Here is a 15,254-nt window from a genome sequence, read left to right on the forward strand (position 1 = left end):
AAACACAGGCATGCAGACAGACACATGTTACAGACTGGCCACACTGGATCCTTGTGTAGTGTGTGGCGGCTGCGTTGCTCAGCGTTGCTGCAGCTCACTTGTGCGTGTGTTCACATAGGCAGCGCTGCTGCTGTAGCACGGGTCCTGCTGCCCTATCTGTTTACATGGAGTTTGCCTGTGATAATTATCAATAAATATGATGAAGTGATTTTCCTCTACCCCCGTGGAAAGAGTGAGAAAGAGGGAAAGGTAAAGAAAGAGAAAGAGTGCACAGGAAAAAACTGCTCTTCACCTGTTGTGTGACATATTCCATAGATACAGACATTAAAACTGTAGTGAAATGCTGGTATGATGTCAATATGACTGTCTACAGGTCGTTTTCAGGTCCAGTTTTGCCGAGAACCATGGCAATTGTCTTCAACCAAAAATAAAATACAATTCTGAGTGGGCACAGGGACAGTTGTGGCAACTTAAAGGATGTTTTCGCTTCACAGACATGCAAGAAATCCGCCACAGAAATACAAATACAGGCTCCACAAACTAGCAAGAATCAGATCTATAGATGCCACAAATTACTCATATGACACTACAATAATCAGCTAGAAGTGGAACTTATCGCAGATTGGATTAGAGGAGAGACTTGTGTCCTTAAACACACACAAACACATAATGTCAGAGGTTGAGTAACTATATATTGTTTTTTTATGGATTGTTGAAGGGCAGTTCAATATTTTGGGTGATAAATGAGGTGGCAGTGGTCACTATGACCCAGTTACACCACTTACAATCCCAAAGGCACAAATTACTCTTTGCTAAGGAAATTTCAATCTCCAAATCCTATTCATAATGTACCAGATTAGACAGTGCACACAAACTGGACAGGATAAACTGTGCTAGAAATATATTGTGTTTATTCTAATCCGACAATAGATTAAGATATATGAAAAACAAGAAATTGTGTGGAATTGTTTGAGGTTAAAGATATGTCAAGTAACAACAATATATCTTATTGAAACATCCTTTGCAAAACACTGAAGCCCTCCAGGCTAGGTCTGGATTGGCCAAAACCATGTGTAAAAAACCTTGTTAAAATCTGAAAAATGGTCAGTCAGTCTAAATATAAACATATGAATCCATGTGATGAATTTCCAACAAGCGACCACCTGCCCCCAGGAGTGAAGCCCACCCTGACATGACCTGGGGTCAAAAGACCAAGGGTCAAACCAACTACATGCCATTCGGTGACTACTGAGACACTGAACCATGTGTTCTAGCTGATGGATATGACATTAGGGCCACTTATGTATCAACCAATGCCAAACTATTTGTTTTGCTAGGAACCCTCGTATGGATTTGGATTTCAAGTCTCATTAAGGTAGCTATCCAAACACAGTGCTGTGGGTTAACTTTTAAACTTTAATAAACCGTTTTTTAAATCTTGATTGATATTTTAGTGAAAAAAAACACTACTATAACTACTATCTACTTTTTTGCTTTGAAAAACATGTATTTGTATATTTGTTAAGTTGCTCCCATTTTTAGCTTCTGACTCAATATAATTTTCATGCAAAGTTTGACACAAACCTACATACTGCATCTGTCTACGATCAGTAAATTTCTGTCTTACCGTCCGTCATTCACCTTTATTTGTCTCCAGTCTACCACTTGGTATGACAACATTCAATCTTGCATTAGTAAACTAAGTTGGATATTTTGTTGCCTGCCTTTACCTTATTGTGAATGGCTGAGCCACTGCAGAGCAGTATCACCTGGGCGCAGATCAGAGCGATGAACAGGTTCTTATGGATAGACGTCCTGTCAGATTTGGGGATGCTATGAATAGAAAGAGGGATAACTTCAATTTTTTTCATACAGATCTTGTACTAAAAAGGGATATGGTTAAAAGTGACCATAATAATAATAATAATAATAAATAATAATATCTATCTAGAAATGTAAAAACACGTTATTGAAAGCAGCCTTTTGAGGCTGAAATCAAGAGAAAAACATCACAGCAATCCATCCACCAGATGTCAAGATATTCAATTCTTTACCACAGTGTTGGACTGATGGATGGGCTTTCCATCACTAGAGTGACAAAAATCAGTTCATATCTAAGGCTATTAAATGGCCTGACTCTGACTCCAGATCTTTATTTACCATTTACATATTTCTATTGTTGGTATGAAGGTAAGATGTGTCTAAGATTTTAACATATCACACTTAAATTTGCAATTGCCAACCACCAAGTTCTTTTCCAATATATTTTAATGCTGGCTGGTATCTAATGAATGCTATGCTAAGAGGTATATGTACCAGACAGCCTTGCATTGCACCATCCCTGGGGATAAACCCATATACTGTCTTTAAAAACATTACATATTTCCATTTCAGTTTCCCGTCAACAGACAGATGAATCTGGTTTAAAGTGGTAAATGAATTGAAGAGCCTCTCATTACCTCCTGAATAGGTTCAGCCTTTCTAGACTAATTTCACAAGCGCATTACTGCCTGTGTTATGACCCCAGGGGTCATAATTTGTATGTTCTGTTCTGTTCTGCTTGTCTGTGATGTTGTCTCCCTCCTGCCAAGAGGAGGTGCTGTTTCTGTTTGTGTCCAGAACATCCTTACAGGTGGAGGCTGCGGATTGGGGAAGCTGGAAGGCTGCTGATTGGTCAGATCTCAACACTGGGACATTTAAAAGTGGAGCCTGGAGCAGACCTCGTCGCCTCGCTCTCTCTCTCTCTAAAGCACCTTGGCCGAATCATTGTGACTCCCATTGAAATTAGAAACATTCGATGTTCGTGTTTGCAAAGGGATTTAATATCTCTTTTGTATATATTGTAAATAGTTTTGTTAATATTATTCAGTCCAGTTTTGTAGTAGGGGTGAGTAGCCTTTACCATAATTCCATGTTGTGATTATGCACGCATATATGGGCATGTGTACCTCTACTTTGTGTGTGTTAAGTGTGTGTATTTAAGTACACAAATGCATGTACATCATGCGCCAGCATGTGTGTGAAATGCATGGCTGCACTCTCTGATTTCAGGACAGTCATAAATCGTCAGGGCAGCTCTCCTCCAGCTAACTGTGATCCCTCAGTGACCCTAATGTTAATTAACAGCTGCAGGATACCGCCATAAACCTTCAGAGTAGACTCACATGTAGACCACGGTAATTACTGGATTAGCTCTAGTCAATACTCACAGCAGCCTGAGGAACAGAGCAGGAGCAACACAATGCCGATAAGATATCTCTCTCTTTTTTTGTGTAGGGGACATCAAAACTATGTGTAGATCTGACGGTGGTGTATATATCTTAGTCATATAGTCTTATTCAAATACACTGTAGATGTTAATTCAACCCTTGTTAATTTGGCCCAGAGAGAAAGACATTAGACAGCTATGGTGGCAGGTAAGCAGAACATGAAAATCAGATACTCACTCCAGCACAGTGAACAACATTAAGGTCACCACCAGCGCACACAGAGACGCGCCAGAGCCAATGAACGTCAGCTTGGTCAAAATGAGCTCTTGCTCAGGACTCCACTGACACAGAGGGGAAAGGTAGTTGTGTGAGGCAGAGAGAGAAAAGGAGAAAGAGGGGAGAATATTGTCAAAACATCACAGGCTTAAATCATCTCATGTCCTCTCAAAGACACCAAATTGATGCCTCACAGCTAAATACCTAAAAATTTACAATTTAAAATCGTCAGTGCTCTTGATGGTTTTAGCAGTTTTACCAATGCATTCGTCAAAAGAATAGGCACACTGGGAGTGACGCCTGCTGGTTAATATAGTGTACTACAAATCCTATGTTTAGAGGTCAAAGATCAAAAGCTGGATCTAGATTTCACATTAGCAGAATTTTGACTTAGATATATGTCAAAAACAACTAATCACATATGATCGACATGACATAACTTCTAATATTATCTAAATATATCTATTTTTCATCTTGCAACATCTAATTTAGTATGTGTGCACAGCATCGCAACACATTTCACAAGTTACCTTTGACTCAAGGTAATTCATCAGCACCGCAAAGTTGGTGGTGTGGTTACATAGACAGGAAGTGACACCAGAACCCGCAAAAGTCACCTTGCAACCATCGCTGGACCAGCTATTGGTATGATTGTGCCTAAAACACAATACACAAGTACATACACACACAAACACAAATTCATCAATTAGTTCCAGAGAGAGGAGACATTTATTCTTAAACATGAAGAATTAAATATACATATATGAGTACCATATTTATCCGTCTGAGGATATCAAATTTTGGACTGAGTAATATTATATGTACATTCATTAAATTTGACTGTGTTCCAGATTCAGATATACAGGATCAAACAGCGAAATATGTCCTAATTAAGATTACACAATAAGAGACCACCTCTTCATCATTACCTAACTGTCTTAATCTTCATTGCAGAAACACATTAAACTTTCAGGACTGTTTATGTTATTGTGTTGTTGGGCAAACTTACATCAAGCTGAAATTCCAAAAGGCACAAACAGGAGTAACGCGCTGTGAATACTCCACCTAGAAACAGAAACACATGCTTGTACTTGTTTTCCTTCTCTGACTATTTACCTTGGACTCTAAGAAGCCAAAAGAGACATGGACAAAAGCCATGTGCTGCTGGCCAGGAGATCAAAATCTGTGTAGCAACATATTGCATTTGGTGAGTTTATCAAAGGGCAAGAACTTGACTATAACTCAACTGCTATTTCCAAAGAATTACTTCTTTTTGATAAAATGTTTGTCATCAACATGAATCTCAGTTTCAAGCTACTAAACTTAATGTTTCAAAACTTTCAAAAAGTTCTGAAAAGTATCCATACTAACATGTTGATTAGACTGTTATCATTAAACATAATTTACTCTTTTTTTTTTTTTTCACTCCACTGTCAATGGGCTGTCTAGCTGCTCCAGAGATAATGGATTTGGTCTAATGATCTCCAAAAGATATATTTGATTGATGCCATGGGCTTAACAATTACCCCCCTGTACAAAAGACTATACCACATGTGATGAGGAAAGGGTGTACTCGACGGCCACAGGGATGGTTTGGGCTTTGGATGCATCACGGATGGTAGCGGATATGACAGCAGAGGCCAGGTGACCTGGGAGGATTCTGGAAAAGGCAGACAAGGGTTACAACTTCCATCTGTCTTACAATCGAAAAGGTCATAAACGCATGAAAAACTTAAATCCAAACCACTGGTATCCACTGTCCAAAGCTTGCACCTTAATTGGTTGAGACAAGAACAAACACTAACAACTCTTTATTTTAACTTTAGCATAAAAATAAGTGCATGTTTACAAAAAAGCTGTTTACACCTCCTTGGTAAGCTGTCAATCTGTCCAAATTATACATTAAAAGTACATATTTGTCAAAATGTGTTCATTTTGAGCAAAGTTTTGATTTTGTAGGTCAACGGTGAGACGCAGTGACAATTCTCCTGACTAATGTTCTGAAAGTAATGCGACATTCAGTAAAATGCTTCCACCATAGGGTGGGTTGTGGTGGCAATGCTTTGTATAGTGAGAAACCCTTAAATGAGATCTAAAAATGTGTGCTGGACTTGACACTACATGGAAAAGAAGAGAAACACATTAGCATAGACTTTATTATAGCTATTGTTATTCTATTTTTTCTTAGAATTGAGCTTGTACTGGCCATTTTTACTGCACCTTGAGTCAAAGTTTCTGCTGATTAGAAGCTTGTATCATTTCCAGAACTGGTGAGCTGTTATTTATATTCATACTGTGAATAAAATACATGATTGAAACTTGTCATCAGTGTTTATGAGTAGACTTAAAATGGTCTCAAGATTTAAGAGAAAACAACAGGCAAACAACAGTCAACCTTTTAACTTTCTCTTGGTGACTCAGTGGAGGCTCCTGGGCTTCAGACACAATCTCACTCAGATGGCTGTAATGGGTATGAATAAACATCAGTTCTGTATATCCTGGTTAGAGAGAGAAGGACAAAAGAAGATTTTCTTTTTAGCCTTTGGTGATACAAAATATTTTGCTAAGCATCACTTTAGTTTGCACATTGTTGCACTTCTTAGTGCAACACAAAAAAGTGAGAGTTTTATTTACCCGTCTGCTTGAAGTTCTGTCCCCAGAATGTTTGCCTTTTTTTAAAATTTTGATTATAATTTGTAGTTCCAACAACAGTTCCTTATTCTGGAAACATTTTGTAAAAATCTATAAGCTCTACAGTAAAAAATGCATTGACTTCAACATGAATTTATTCAGTTAATTAAAGTTATTTCAGGTAATCATTTACACATAGCATTAAATATAATTTAAATGTTACTATGATCCATATCTTACTCTACAACTATTTGAAGGATGTGTAGTATAAGGGCATGAAATATTCTGGCTATAAAACAGTAGCAAAAATGGCAATTATAAATTGAGTGTGTGAGAACAAACTGTATGTTTTTCCATCTCATTGGCCTTTAGGACAAGTGCATTTTCGTGTGTGCTTGTGTTTCCTACCCAGTGTGTGGATCCTCTGGAGCTCAGTGTCAGGGATGTGCAATTCATCCTGACCACTGCTGCTGGCGGTGAGAGACCCGACTGCAAATGGCTTGAAGACCTGACGACAACTCTTTTCAGACAGCTTCTGCCACTTTATGTACACATCTGGCAACAAAGACAGCAGAGGACACCCAGAAAAATAGAGACAAATTAACAATAAAAGCAACCATCAGGAGAAATGCAAGGCTTATTTTCTGTGTTGCAAAGTCGAGAGCTTCCATTTGGAATGGGTCAATAAAATTATATATAGTGGATTTATTAGCGTACTAAATATTATTCCCTGAATTCTGTGTAACCACTACAAAAAAGAAATGAAGTGCAATATCACAAAAAAGGTCATAATAGCCTAAATATAAACAAACAAGAACAAAAGAAATAAAAATTACAATACAGATTGTTGCAATCTTCACATCACAAGAATGCTGGCCGTTTTTCTTTTAGTGATTCCAATAATAATATTTTTTTTGTTTTGACGTTTTTATTACCTATGTTCTTGGTAGAGAGAGTGAAGCCTCTTCTCTCAGCAGATAGCATATCTGCAAGAGTTTCAGTGAGATGGTCAATGCTCCTGACAATAGTAAAAGGCCCCACGCTGACCTGTACAAGAAATACAGACCAGAACACAAATTCAGATCCAGAATCATTGAAGAGAAAGGACGACTTTATTGGGTTATGAAAGTTGAGAAATGTATTTTATCTTATCAATAACTTTAGCATATAAACACCATAGGAGACCTTGTGAAGATAAAAGCAACTAATGGGTTGAATCCCAGCTACAAAGAAGGTTTGTCCATTCAACCCAGAAACATCTTTGGTTAATTTTCCTGTCTGGTTAGACCAGATTTCCACAGTTTGATTGGTTACAATGCAATGCTAAAATACTTCCCATGGCACACCTTCAATGTTTTTTGGGGGGAAATTTTAGGGGCAAAATAAAAAACAATCTGAATGTAAAAACAAACCCTGCAAATCAAATAAACCTTAGAGATTTCTTCCTTCTTGCACTCACCCCATCCTCTGTCAGACCCATCCACTGTGTAGCCATATGGGGCTCCAACATTAAACTTGCCATCTTTACGTAGTTGGTAGCAATGGATACCATGACCTCTGCTGCATCGACTCCAGCAGCGTGAGTGCTAGCCAGTGCAGTCAGGTCCATCTCAATCATCTGGGTGAGGTAGAGGACGTCACTGGAGGTGAGGAGGTTCGGGCCACCAGTCTCCAACGTATGCAGAACAGACTGGGTCAGCTGCTGTAGCAAGGTCAGATCTCTGTCCCAGGAGGTGTTAACACTCAGCTCCTCCATCACATAAGGAAAAGAAGGATAGATAAATATTTTTAACTTTATTACTTGGAGGAAGGAGGCTGCAATACAGTGCTGCCAGTTCACTAATTCCTTGTCACTCCTCAGGATCACCATTGCTTCAGTTCATCAATTACAACAGATTATTAGAAGCATTAGGGAAGTTAATCAGAAAAGGTAATTGTGCTCCTAAAATTGTAACAAGATGATTTTCTAATGATAAGAGTACTTTATCTTTATGACAAGCCTATATTTGCATGTCTGGTATCAGATATATAATTCTGACTTTGTTTGAAAGGCATACATTCTACCTTAAAGCAACGATACATAACTGTCTGGACAAAGATGGTCGATTGTTGAGTCTCATCCCTAGGTTGTCAAATACTATGTTGATAAATACCGAAGCTTTGGGTTCTCATCGACCCCAAGCCACCAACCCAAACCTTATATTTTTATGGACCTGGGGATGAGACTAGACAATCAGCGATCTTTCACCAGAATTACTTCAAAGTTACAGTGTTTGTTTGAACAAGTCCAACATTTCCTACATTGCACAGCCTAAATTAATCTTCATAATGATAGAGTCTGTATTGCTGCAAAATTGTGAAAGCCTTTTATTCTTTACCATGTCACTTTGTACCACATTCTTGAATGTTTGTACTGTTTGCACAATGAGAGACTGTTATCATTATGTGTTTCTTGTTATGGGAACGGAACCTGGTACAGGCATGAGAAGGACACAGGGAACTCCTTTCCCCCTATCAAAAAGGTTTCTCAACTGTCTCATCTTGCTCATCTTTCTGCAGACTGCACGCCACTCTGTATGATTGTTGAACCTTCTTTATAAAGAATAAAATCCTCAAAGACATCTGATATCTCTTACAAGTTTATTTCAGATATCTCACAAGTAAAACAAATTTCCACAACACCGTCCTCCCTGTATTCAATATCACCAAGGTGAGTTCTTATATATAAACTGTCCAACTCACAGGTTTGGTAAGAGGATTCTTCCTCAATCTACTGAAGAATGGTGTCTTCGGTAAAGTGATAGCATCCAACACTTCTGTAGACAAGAAAAGAGAGAAATATACAAAAATACAATTTATTACAGGAAACACAACACTCAGCCATAGACATTTGCAATGATTCAACAGTCTTTGCTATCTTGGCACTGTGTCTACAATGATTAATTCATTTTATTCATCTTAATAATTCAATTGTAGAATTTATTACAGGACTATTGTATTGGATTGTCCAGGTAATGCTCTTTTTTCCGTGGTGTCTCTAGGTCAGACACAGCAGACCAAATAATCACGTTACATTGCTATAAAATGCATAAAAAATAATTGACATTATTATTATTATTATTATTATTATTGTTACCTTTCTTAAATTGGCAGACAGCCCCTTTGGATAAGTCACACTTGGCCAGGCCCAAACGCCCCACAACAGGGTCAAAGATGCCACAATCCTCATCAGGCTGAGGACTATGGAACAACTCAAAGGAAATGGTTTGATTCTGCAAAGAATTTCTGTCCTGGAGGGACTTCAAGAATGGGTTTCCTAGCGGAGGAAATTCTAAATGTTAAGTTCTTGAAAATTAAAGAGACATCTCAAGACTGAACATCATATTTCATCGCAGTAGCATAGATAATGCTTCATAACAATCTTGCAAAGACAAAAAATAAAAAGCTCATCAAGATGTAATTCAAAGGACAATCAGGCAGGTTTCATTGGCCACAAGATATCCCGAACATGTCCAAACAACATAAAATTAAACTACACAGCATCATATTACATCATTACTCCTTAAGCCAACAGGTTTTAGTAATTAAGTACTGCATTTGAACAATGACCCACATTTAGACTTGATTTGACTTCTAATCTGTCACCGTGTGTGTACGATTAGCTGTTTGCAAAGAAATGGTTAAAATTAGGAAAAGGTTTTAGCAATGGCAAGCAAATTATGGTTTAATGCAGGCACTTACATTTCTTGCATATCGCTAGGAAAGCTCACAGTCATGGCAGATAAGATAAAGTAAACACTTCAGTTGCAGGAGCTGGTATGATGAGAAAGGGAGAATTTTTAGGTACTGCCATGTTGGTTGAAGTCTAATGACTGAAAGATCAAGGATCCTTCAAAAGCTATTATACACAAACCCTGACTGTGTACGTTGATCTTTAAAATATTGTAAAATTAACTGAAACACTGTTACTGAATATTACTGAAAGAGAGCAAGCTCAATATGCCATCGGCATGTTCAGTTCCAGGAGGGGGAGTCTGTGTTTTGGCCTCTCATTGCTCACTGGGGAGCATGATGTCAGAACAGGAGAAGTTTGTTTTGAAGGGTGGGATTCAGAGTGACGTGAGTCACAAAACATTTACAAGAACCATTAGAAACCCTACAGTCTGCCAATTACAACTTGGTCACCGTCCCTCCTATTCATTGGAGCGTGAAAGCAAGTGAGAGCAAGACAGACAGATTTCCCCTTTCCTTCAATCTCATCTCAAGTTTCTAGTAGTGCTTAATGCTGAGAGGAAAGCAGGTTTGCGTATGCGAGGTTTGCCATAGCATGCCACAATTTGAAAAAGGGATTAGTGATGTCCTAATAAAGGTTTTTGCTGTTCTCAATCTGAGTCACTTAATGACAAGTATCTGCCAATAACAAGTTTTAAACATGTTATTGATATTTTCCAACATTACTCAGTTGTGAGGTGTACACGTAACTTGGGTAGTGTGGACCAATAATATCACTTAATTTACGTAACATCTGCTGCTTGCATATACAATAAACTTATGTAATACAAATAATTCTTATTAAACACAATATTTGCTCCTTTGTTTTTTGTTCTTGTTTTAATTATGCGTCTTTATTCAATGCTTGGTAATGCAGACTGGTTTGAAAAGATGCCAGCTTGGTGTATTTATGTGCTGTAGATTTAAGGGGTCAGGTTGGAGGATTTATGAAATTATATAAAATCAGTGAATCAGTGAAACATTGATATAAATTCCATTATTCCATTATAGTAAGAGTGTGGATGTAGAGAAAGATGAAGCAGAGAGCAGATTTGGGTCTCTCTGTATCTGCAATTGCTTCATAGCATTTAGTTTACGCTGCGGGGAATGCCAGATGGGTGGAGTTTACAACATAAGGCCAGCACAGATCTTGGCATGTTACTCAAAAGTGTGTCGTCCAAAATGACTTTCAAATGGTCTCTATGTGATTGTTTTTTTTTATTTTTTTATTTCTGCATAGCAACCCCACCCAGCCCTACTGTCGAACTAGCTAAACCGTAAACAGAATTTTAAAGTAATGCTTTACTTTACCACTGGACCTTGTGGATATATTGGAGTCTCTTCTGTATTTTATGGTGTAAACTCTTCCTATACTTCCCTGAACTTGGTGATTAAATTATCATGATTTAGATTCTAGTAACCCTTCAGCTTCTTCCCCTGGCCTCATGCTGCATCATCATAAATGTACCTTGACATGGGTTGTCTCTCCATGGCTTTGTAAGGGAGGTCTCTATTTCCATGGCTTTTTCACTCCACTTGAACACCAGCCCAGAGGAAATGGGTGAACACGACTTTTCCATAGTCTCAATTTCGCTGCTGTTCAGTACCCGATCCCATATGTGCAGCTCTGTGATGCTCCCTGAGAATGACTCATCCTTCTTAAAAGAACCCCCAAAGGTGTCCTGCTCCTGCCCGATAATAAAAAGACCATCACGGCCAATGCTGTCAGAAGTGTTTAAGCCGTCACCCCTAGAGACCACAAGGCCATCAGCAAACAGTGCCCAACGTCCACCATTCTGGCTCCAAGACACGCACACTGAGTGCCAGGAGTCGTTGCGGCCGAAGACTTTTTGGTATGGTCCATGAATGCCATGGACTAGCAGAGCCAGCTGAACAAGCTCGCCCTGGATCAGGTTTGCACGGAGCTGGAACTCATTAATATATGACCGGATGGAATAAGAGAAGATGGTGGAAATTCCAAAGCAATTTGGATCGAAGCGGAGACGGGTGCAAACAGTCACTGAGCCCATGGATGGGAACTTGTGTAGGAGACGGGCATACTTCTTGTCCGAGCGCCCGTTGAACTCCAGGATCAGGGTCTGAGAGGAACCTTTGATTTCACCCCAAACAGAGAGAATAAAGACACATTACTATGGGGGGAAATTTCCTGGCACAGCTCTAGGAAAAGATTTAACCAAATCATAAAATTGCACTTTGTGGTCCTATTTGTACCACAAATACTTTTTTATTCACTGTAGCTAAGTGTGTTGCATGGCAGCTTCATCAGTCCCATTTTATGTTCTTTTACCCTTTTAGTCAGTAAGTGAAAAACACAAGGAGCCTACTACTAAGAAAGAACTAATATGTTAATATAAAGTGTTATAAATGGCACACAGAACCTACTTGTGAGATGTGTCGTGACTTTCCTGGCAATCCACACAGGCTGAGAGATGTTCAACGATTTTAAAAAGCTGGTCAGTTCTTGGTTTTCTACTGGGTTGGAGACAGCAGCTAAGGCCCCAGAGCGCTGGTTGCACAGTTTCCCTGCACTGCTCCACTGCATACGATCAGGCACATACTCATAGTAGGACTCATCATATGTCAGGGTTTTAGTTTCCAGTGTAAAGGCTGTGTAACAAAAAGAAAGAAGAAATAAGTAGAGAAACACACCAGACAGCACTGGTAAACAATCATGCTGAAATAGCAGACTGTAACTGACATATCACATCTTGCTTCATGCTATAGCCTAACTAACGCTTTGGCATCTGGATTAAAACCAGCAGTTGAGCAGTACTCTACCACTCCACATTTAACACGCAAATAATACTAGTGACATTCAGAGAAAGCTTATGTCAGGTTTTCATTCCAAATTTTCAGTCAGCCACCCACCAAATGATGATATAAAAGTTCCAAGATTTTCTGTTGAACTATGACAGACACTGTTGCTGTTAATGCTTTTTTTTGCACCTATCGCAAATCAAATCTTCATCCAAATCCCATGCTAGTTTCCAGAAAATCTGCTAAAATTTGCATAAGGAAATTGAGGTTCCATCCACTACTGTATGCAAATATGCCATTGAACCATTGCAGAATAAGAGGGTGCAACAAAATGATGCAATGAAAAGAGCACCATTCAAACCTCAAACAATCTAAAACCATGTAGGACACAGGGTGGAAATATGGCACTTAGTTTATTTAATGTTTGCATTAGAGGCACATTACAGCACCCTCATTTGTCCACACAGATGTGATGTTTCTGTCTGCTGCCATTTTTGGTCTCATCAGTGGAGCAGAGCTTGAGTGATGATACATTTAAATTTTTTAATTTATTATACTATTTAATCCCACAATGGGGAATGAGTAAGTCCATTACCATTGCACTTTTGTTGCAATTTGGTTTTATCTATGCACCAACTTATCCACCTGAGCCAAGTATAAACATTTTCTTTTCCCAATTTCCAGCATTTCCACTTAATTCATGCTGAAATTTAAAATATGCATTAAAAAAAAGGACAGAAACGCACATACTAAGAACTTACACCCAAACAAAAGGTTGTAAATATCCCGCCCCTTTCTGGTCACTTGTGACAGACAAGTGATGTGTGCTTGAAAATGTGCACCTGTCACACACACACGTGTTTGTGTGTGTAGATAAGATTTTCCTTAGAGTTTATTTTGACTGTTTAAACAATCAGATCTAGCTAACGTTAAGTTACTAGGAGTATCTAGCTTAGCGACCATTAAGGGAGAAAATGTGTACTTGGAATGACAGCACATTTGCATTTATGCTAGTTAGCCTTAAAAAGTGAAACTTCTATGTACTAGTTACCTAGTTAGTGGTTGAGGATAGAGCTAACTACTTGCTGGTACAGGCAGACTAACTAGATCAGCTAGTTAATAGTTAGCTAATGCTACTTGGTCTAGCTAAATTAACCGCCATCTTGGTCTGACTGTCTTTAATGAAGTGGTGTTTAAAGCTAACTTTAAGTGGAAAATAAACGTAAAAAAGTGACTTACCTGAGATGTAGCTGTGAAAAAAAACCTGAAACAGATGTTTAAGTTTAGCTCAAGATGAAGAAGGTATGAAGCAAGAGAACATTGTCATCTCTGTTACAGTAACACAGCATTAACTGTTACACTACAGGTGTCCTGACTAACGGGAGATAAGAAAGATGGCTGAAGAACGCCTGTGTTTCCTCCGCCAAGTTAGGGAGGCCACGTATGTTAGTAGTTCCGGCTATATTTTTGCGCTCTTACAACAAATGTGGAAAAAAACAAATTTGATATGTTAAAATGTTTTTGTTTTTTTTAAATGTTGTATTTAGGCATAATTAAATTCGCCAGTGAGTAATACAGTAGCTGTAAATAAGCAGTTGTATCTGGCGTATTAATTTAGAACACTGCAAACAACACGTCATGGCCGTTAAACTTAATTGACTCTCCAGCCAATCAAAAGCCAGTATCTAAACTCGCAACACTGTCATAACAAACAGGACAATCCAGGCATTTAGTGCATGTGAGATTATAGTTCATCCAAAGAAAAAGAGTAATAAGTTCATAAAATGCTTGAACACAAGAAGTATATAAATATCCACAAATCTAATACCATTAAAGAGCATCCATAACACGGAAATAAGGTTTTAGTTTACCTATAATAGGCAGAAAACAACAAACCCACACATGCCCAATTTGTTTCCAGAAAAATGAGTCACCAAAATGGAAACTAACGGGATAAGGGCGTTTTTACACGACTCTAAAAAAACTTTGCTCGATTAAAAGTAGGCTCGTGTTTGTCTAAGATATTCCACACGAGTGAAAACAAACGTGAATAAACCACAAAGATTATACTTACAAGCAGTCCTACATGTGGGAACAATAACCAGTGCATCCTGGAAAAAACAAATCTTCATTAGCTGAGAACGAAATTCAATATATCTATAGGCTACTTACACTATACCTTCTTATATTGGTCCAGTATTAAAGCAGAACGGTGTTTTACCTGAATTATTCGACTTGCGAAACTTTTTTTGCGCGTCTTCTCATTCCAATCGCGTCGTGTCTGTGAACGCAGCATGCAACCGCTTCTCAAAGCGACGTTTTGTTCTGTTTATTCTTAATTCCACGAAGTGTAAAGTTAGTCAAAGTATGTTTTCTTCTCAGCTGTGCTCTGTCAGTCCGTCACTAAAGTACAGGAGGAAACCTGATGGGAGAAGACTCCAGAGAGCATGAAGGGAGGATGCGGAGGAAGCTGTAGCGAGGAGTGGGTGTAACCTGTACCGAGCAGCGTAGAGGGTTACCAAAAGTAGGGTTCAGGGACCTCCAGGGGCCCTTGAGTGGCTTCCAGGAAGTCTAGTCAAGCTAGAGGCT

General features: G+C 38.7%; 1 protein-coding gene across 3 annotated transcripts in view; it reads right to left on the reverse strand.

The window, feature by feature from the left end:
* Positions 1-15,104, reverse strand: part of LOC311258790 (adhesion G protein-coupled receptor D2) — a 97,011-nt gene extending 81,907 nt beyond the window's left edge. For 2 of the 3 annotated variants that reach the window (XM_084355380.1, XM_084355379.1), the window contains exons 1-16: positions 14,887-15,103; positions 14,740-14,776; positions 13,905-13,929; positions 12,291-12,515; positions 11,356-11,997; positions 9,253-9,432; positions 8,859-8,932; positions 7,576-7,866; positions 7,052-7,163; positions 6,525-6,671; positions 5,881-5,983; positions 5,034-5,145; positions 4,495-4,550; positions 4,016-4,142; positions 3,447-3,550; positions 1,731-1,833 (exon numbers count right to left, since the gene is read on the reverse strand). In XM_084355380.1, coding sequence (XP_084211506.1) covers positions 1,731-1,833; positions 3,447-3,550; positions 4,016-4,142; positions 4,495-4,550; positions 5,034-5,145; positions 5,881-5,983; positions 6,525-6,671; positions 7,052-7,163; positions 7,576-7,866; positions 8,859-8,932; positions 9,253-9,432; positions 11,356-11,997; positions 12,291-12,515; positions 13,905-13,929; positions 14,740-14,775 — 2,337 coding nt within the window. In that variant the 5' untranslated portion in view covers position 14,776; positions 14,887-15,103. Of the gene's footprint in view, positions 1-1,730; positions 1,834-3,446; positions 3,551-4,015; positions 4,143-4,494; positions 4,551-5,033; positions 5,146-5,880; positions 5,984-6,524; positions 6,672-7,051; positions 7,164-7,575; positions 7,867-8,858; positions 8,933-9,252; positions 9,433-11,355; positions 11,998-12,290; positions 12,516-13,904; positions 13,930-14,739; positions 14,777-14,886 lie in introns of all 3 variants that reach the window. The other variant, XM_084355381.1, reaches the window with a different exon arrangement.
* Between the last annotated feature and the right edge of the window lie 150 nt (positions 15,105-15,254).

Source organism: Pagrus pagrus (genome assembly GCF_965226575.1).
Source record: "Pagrus pagrus genome assembly, chromosome: 6".
NCBI classification, from domain to species: Eukaryota; Metazoa; Chordata; class Actinopteri; order Spariformes; family Sparidae; genus Pagrus; species Pagrus pagrus.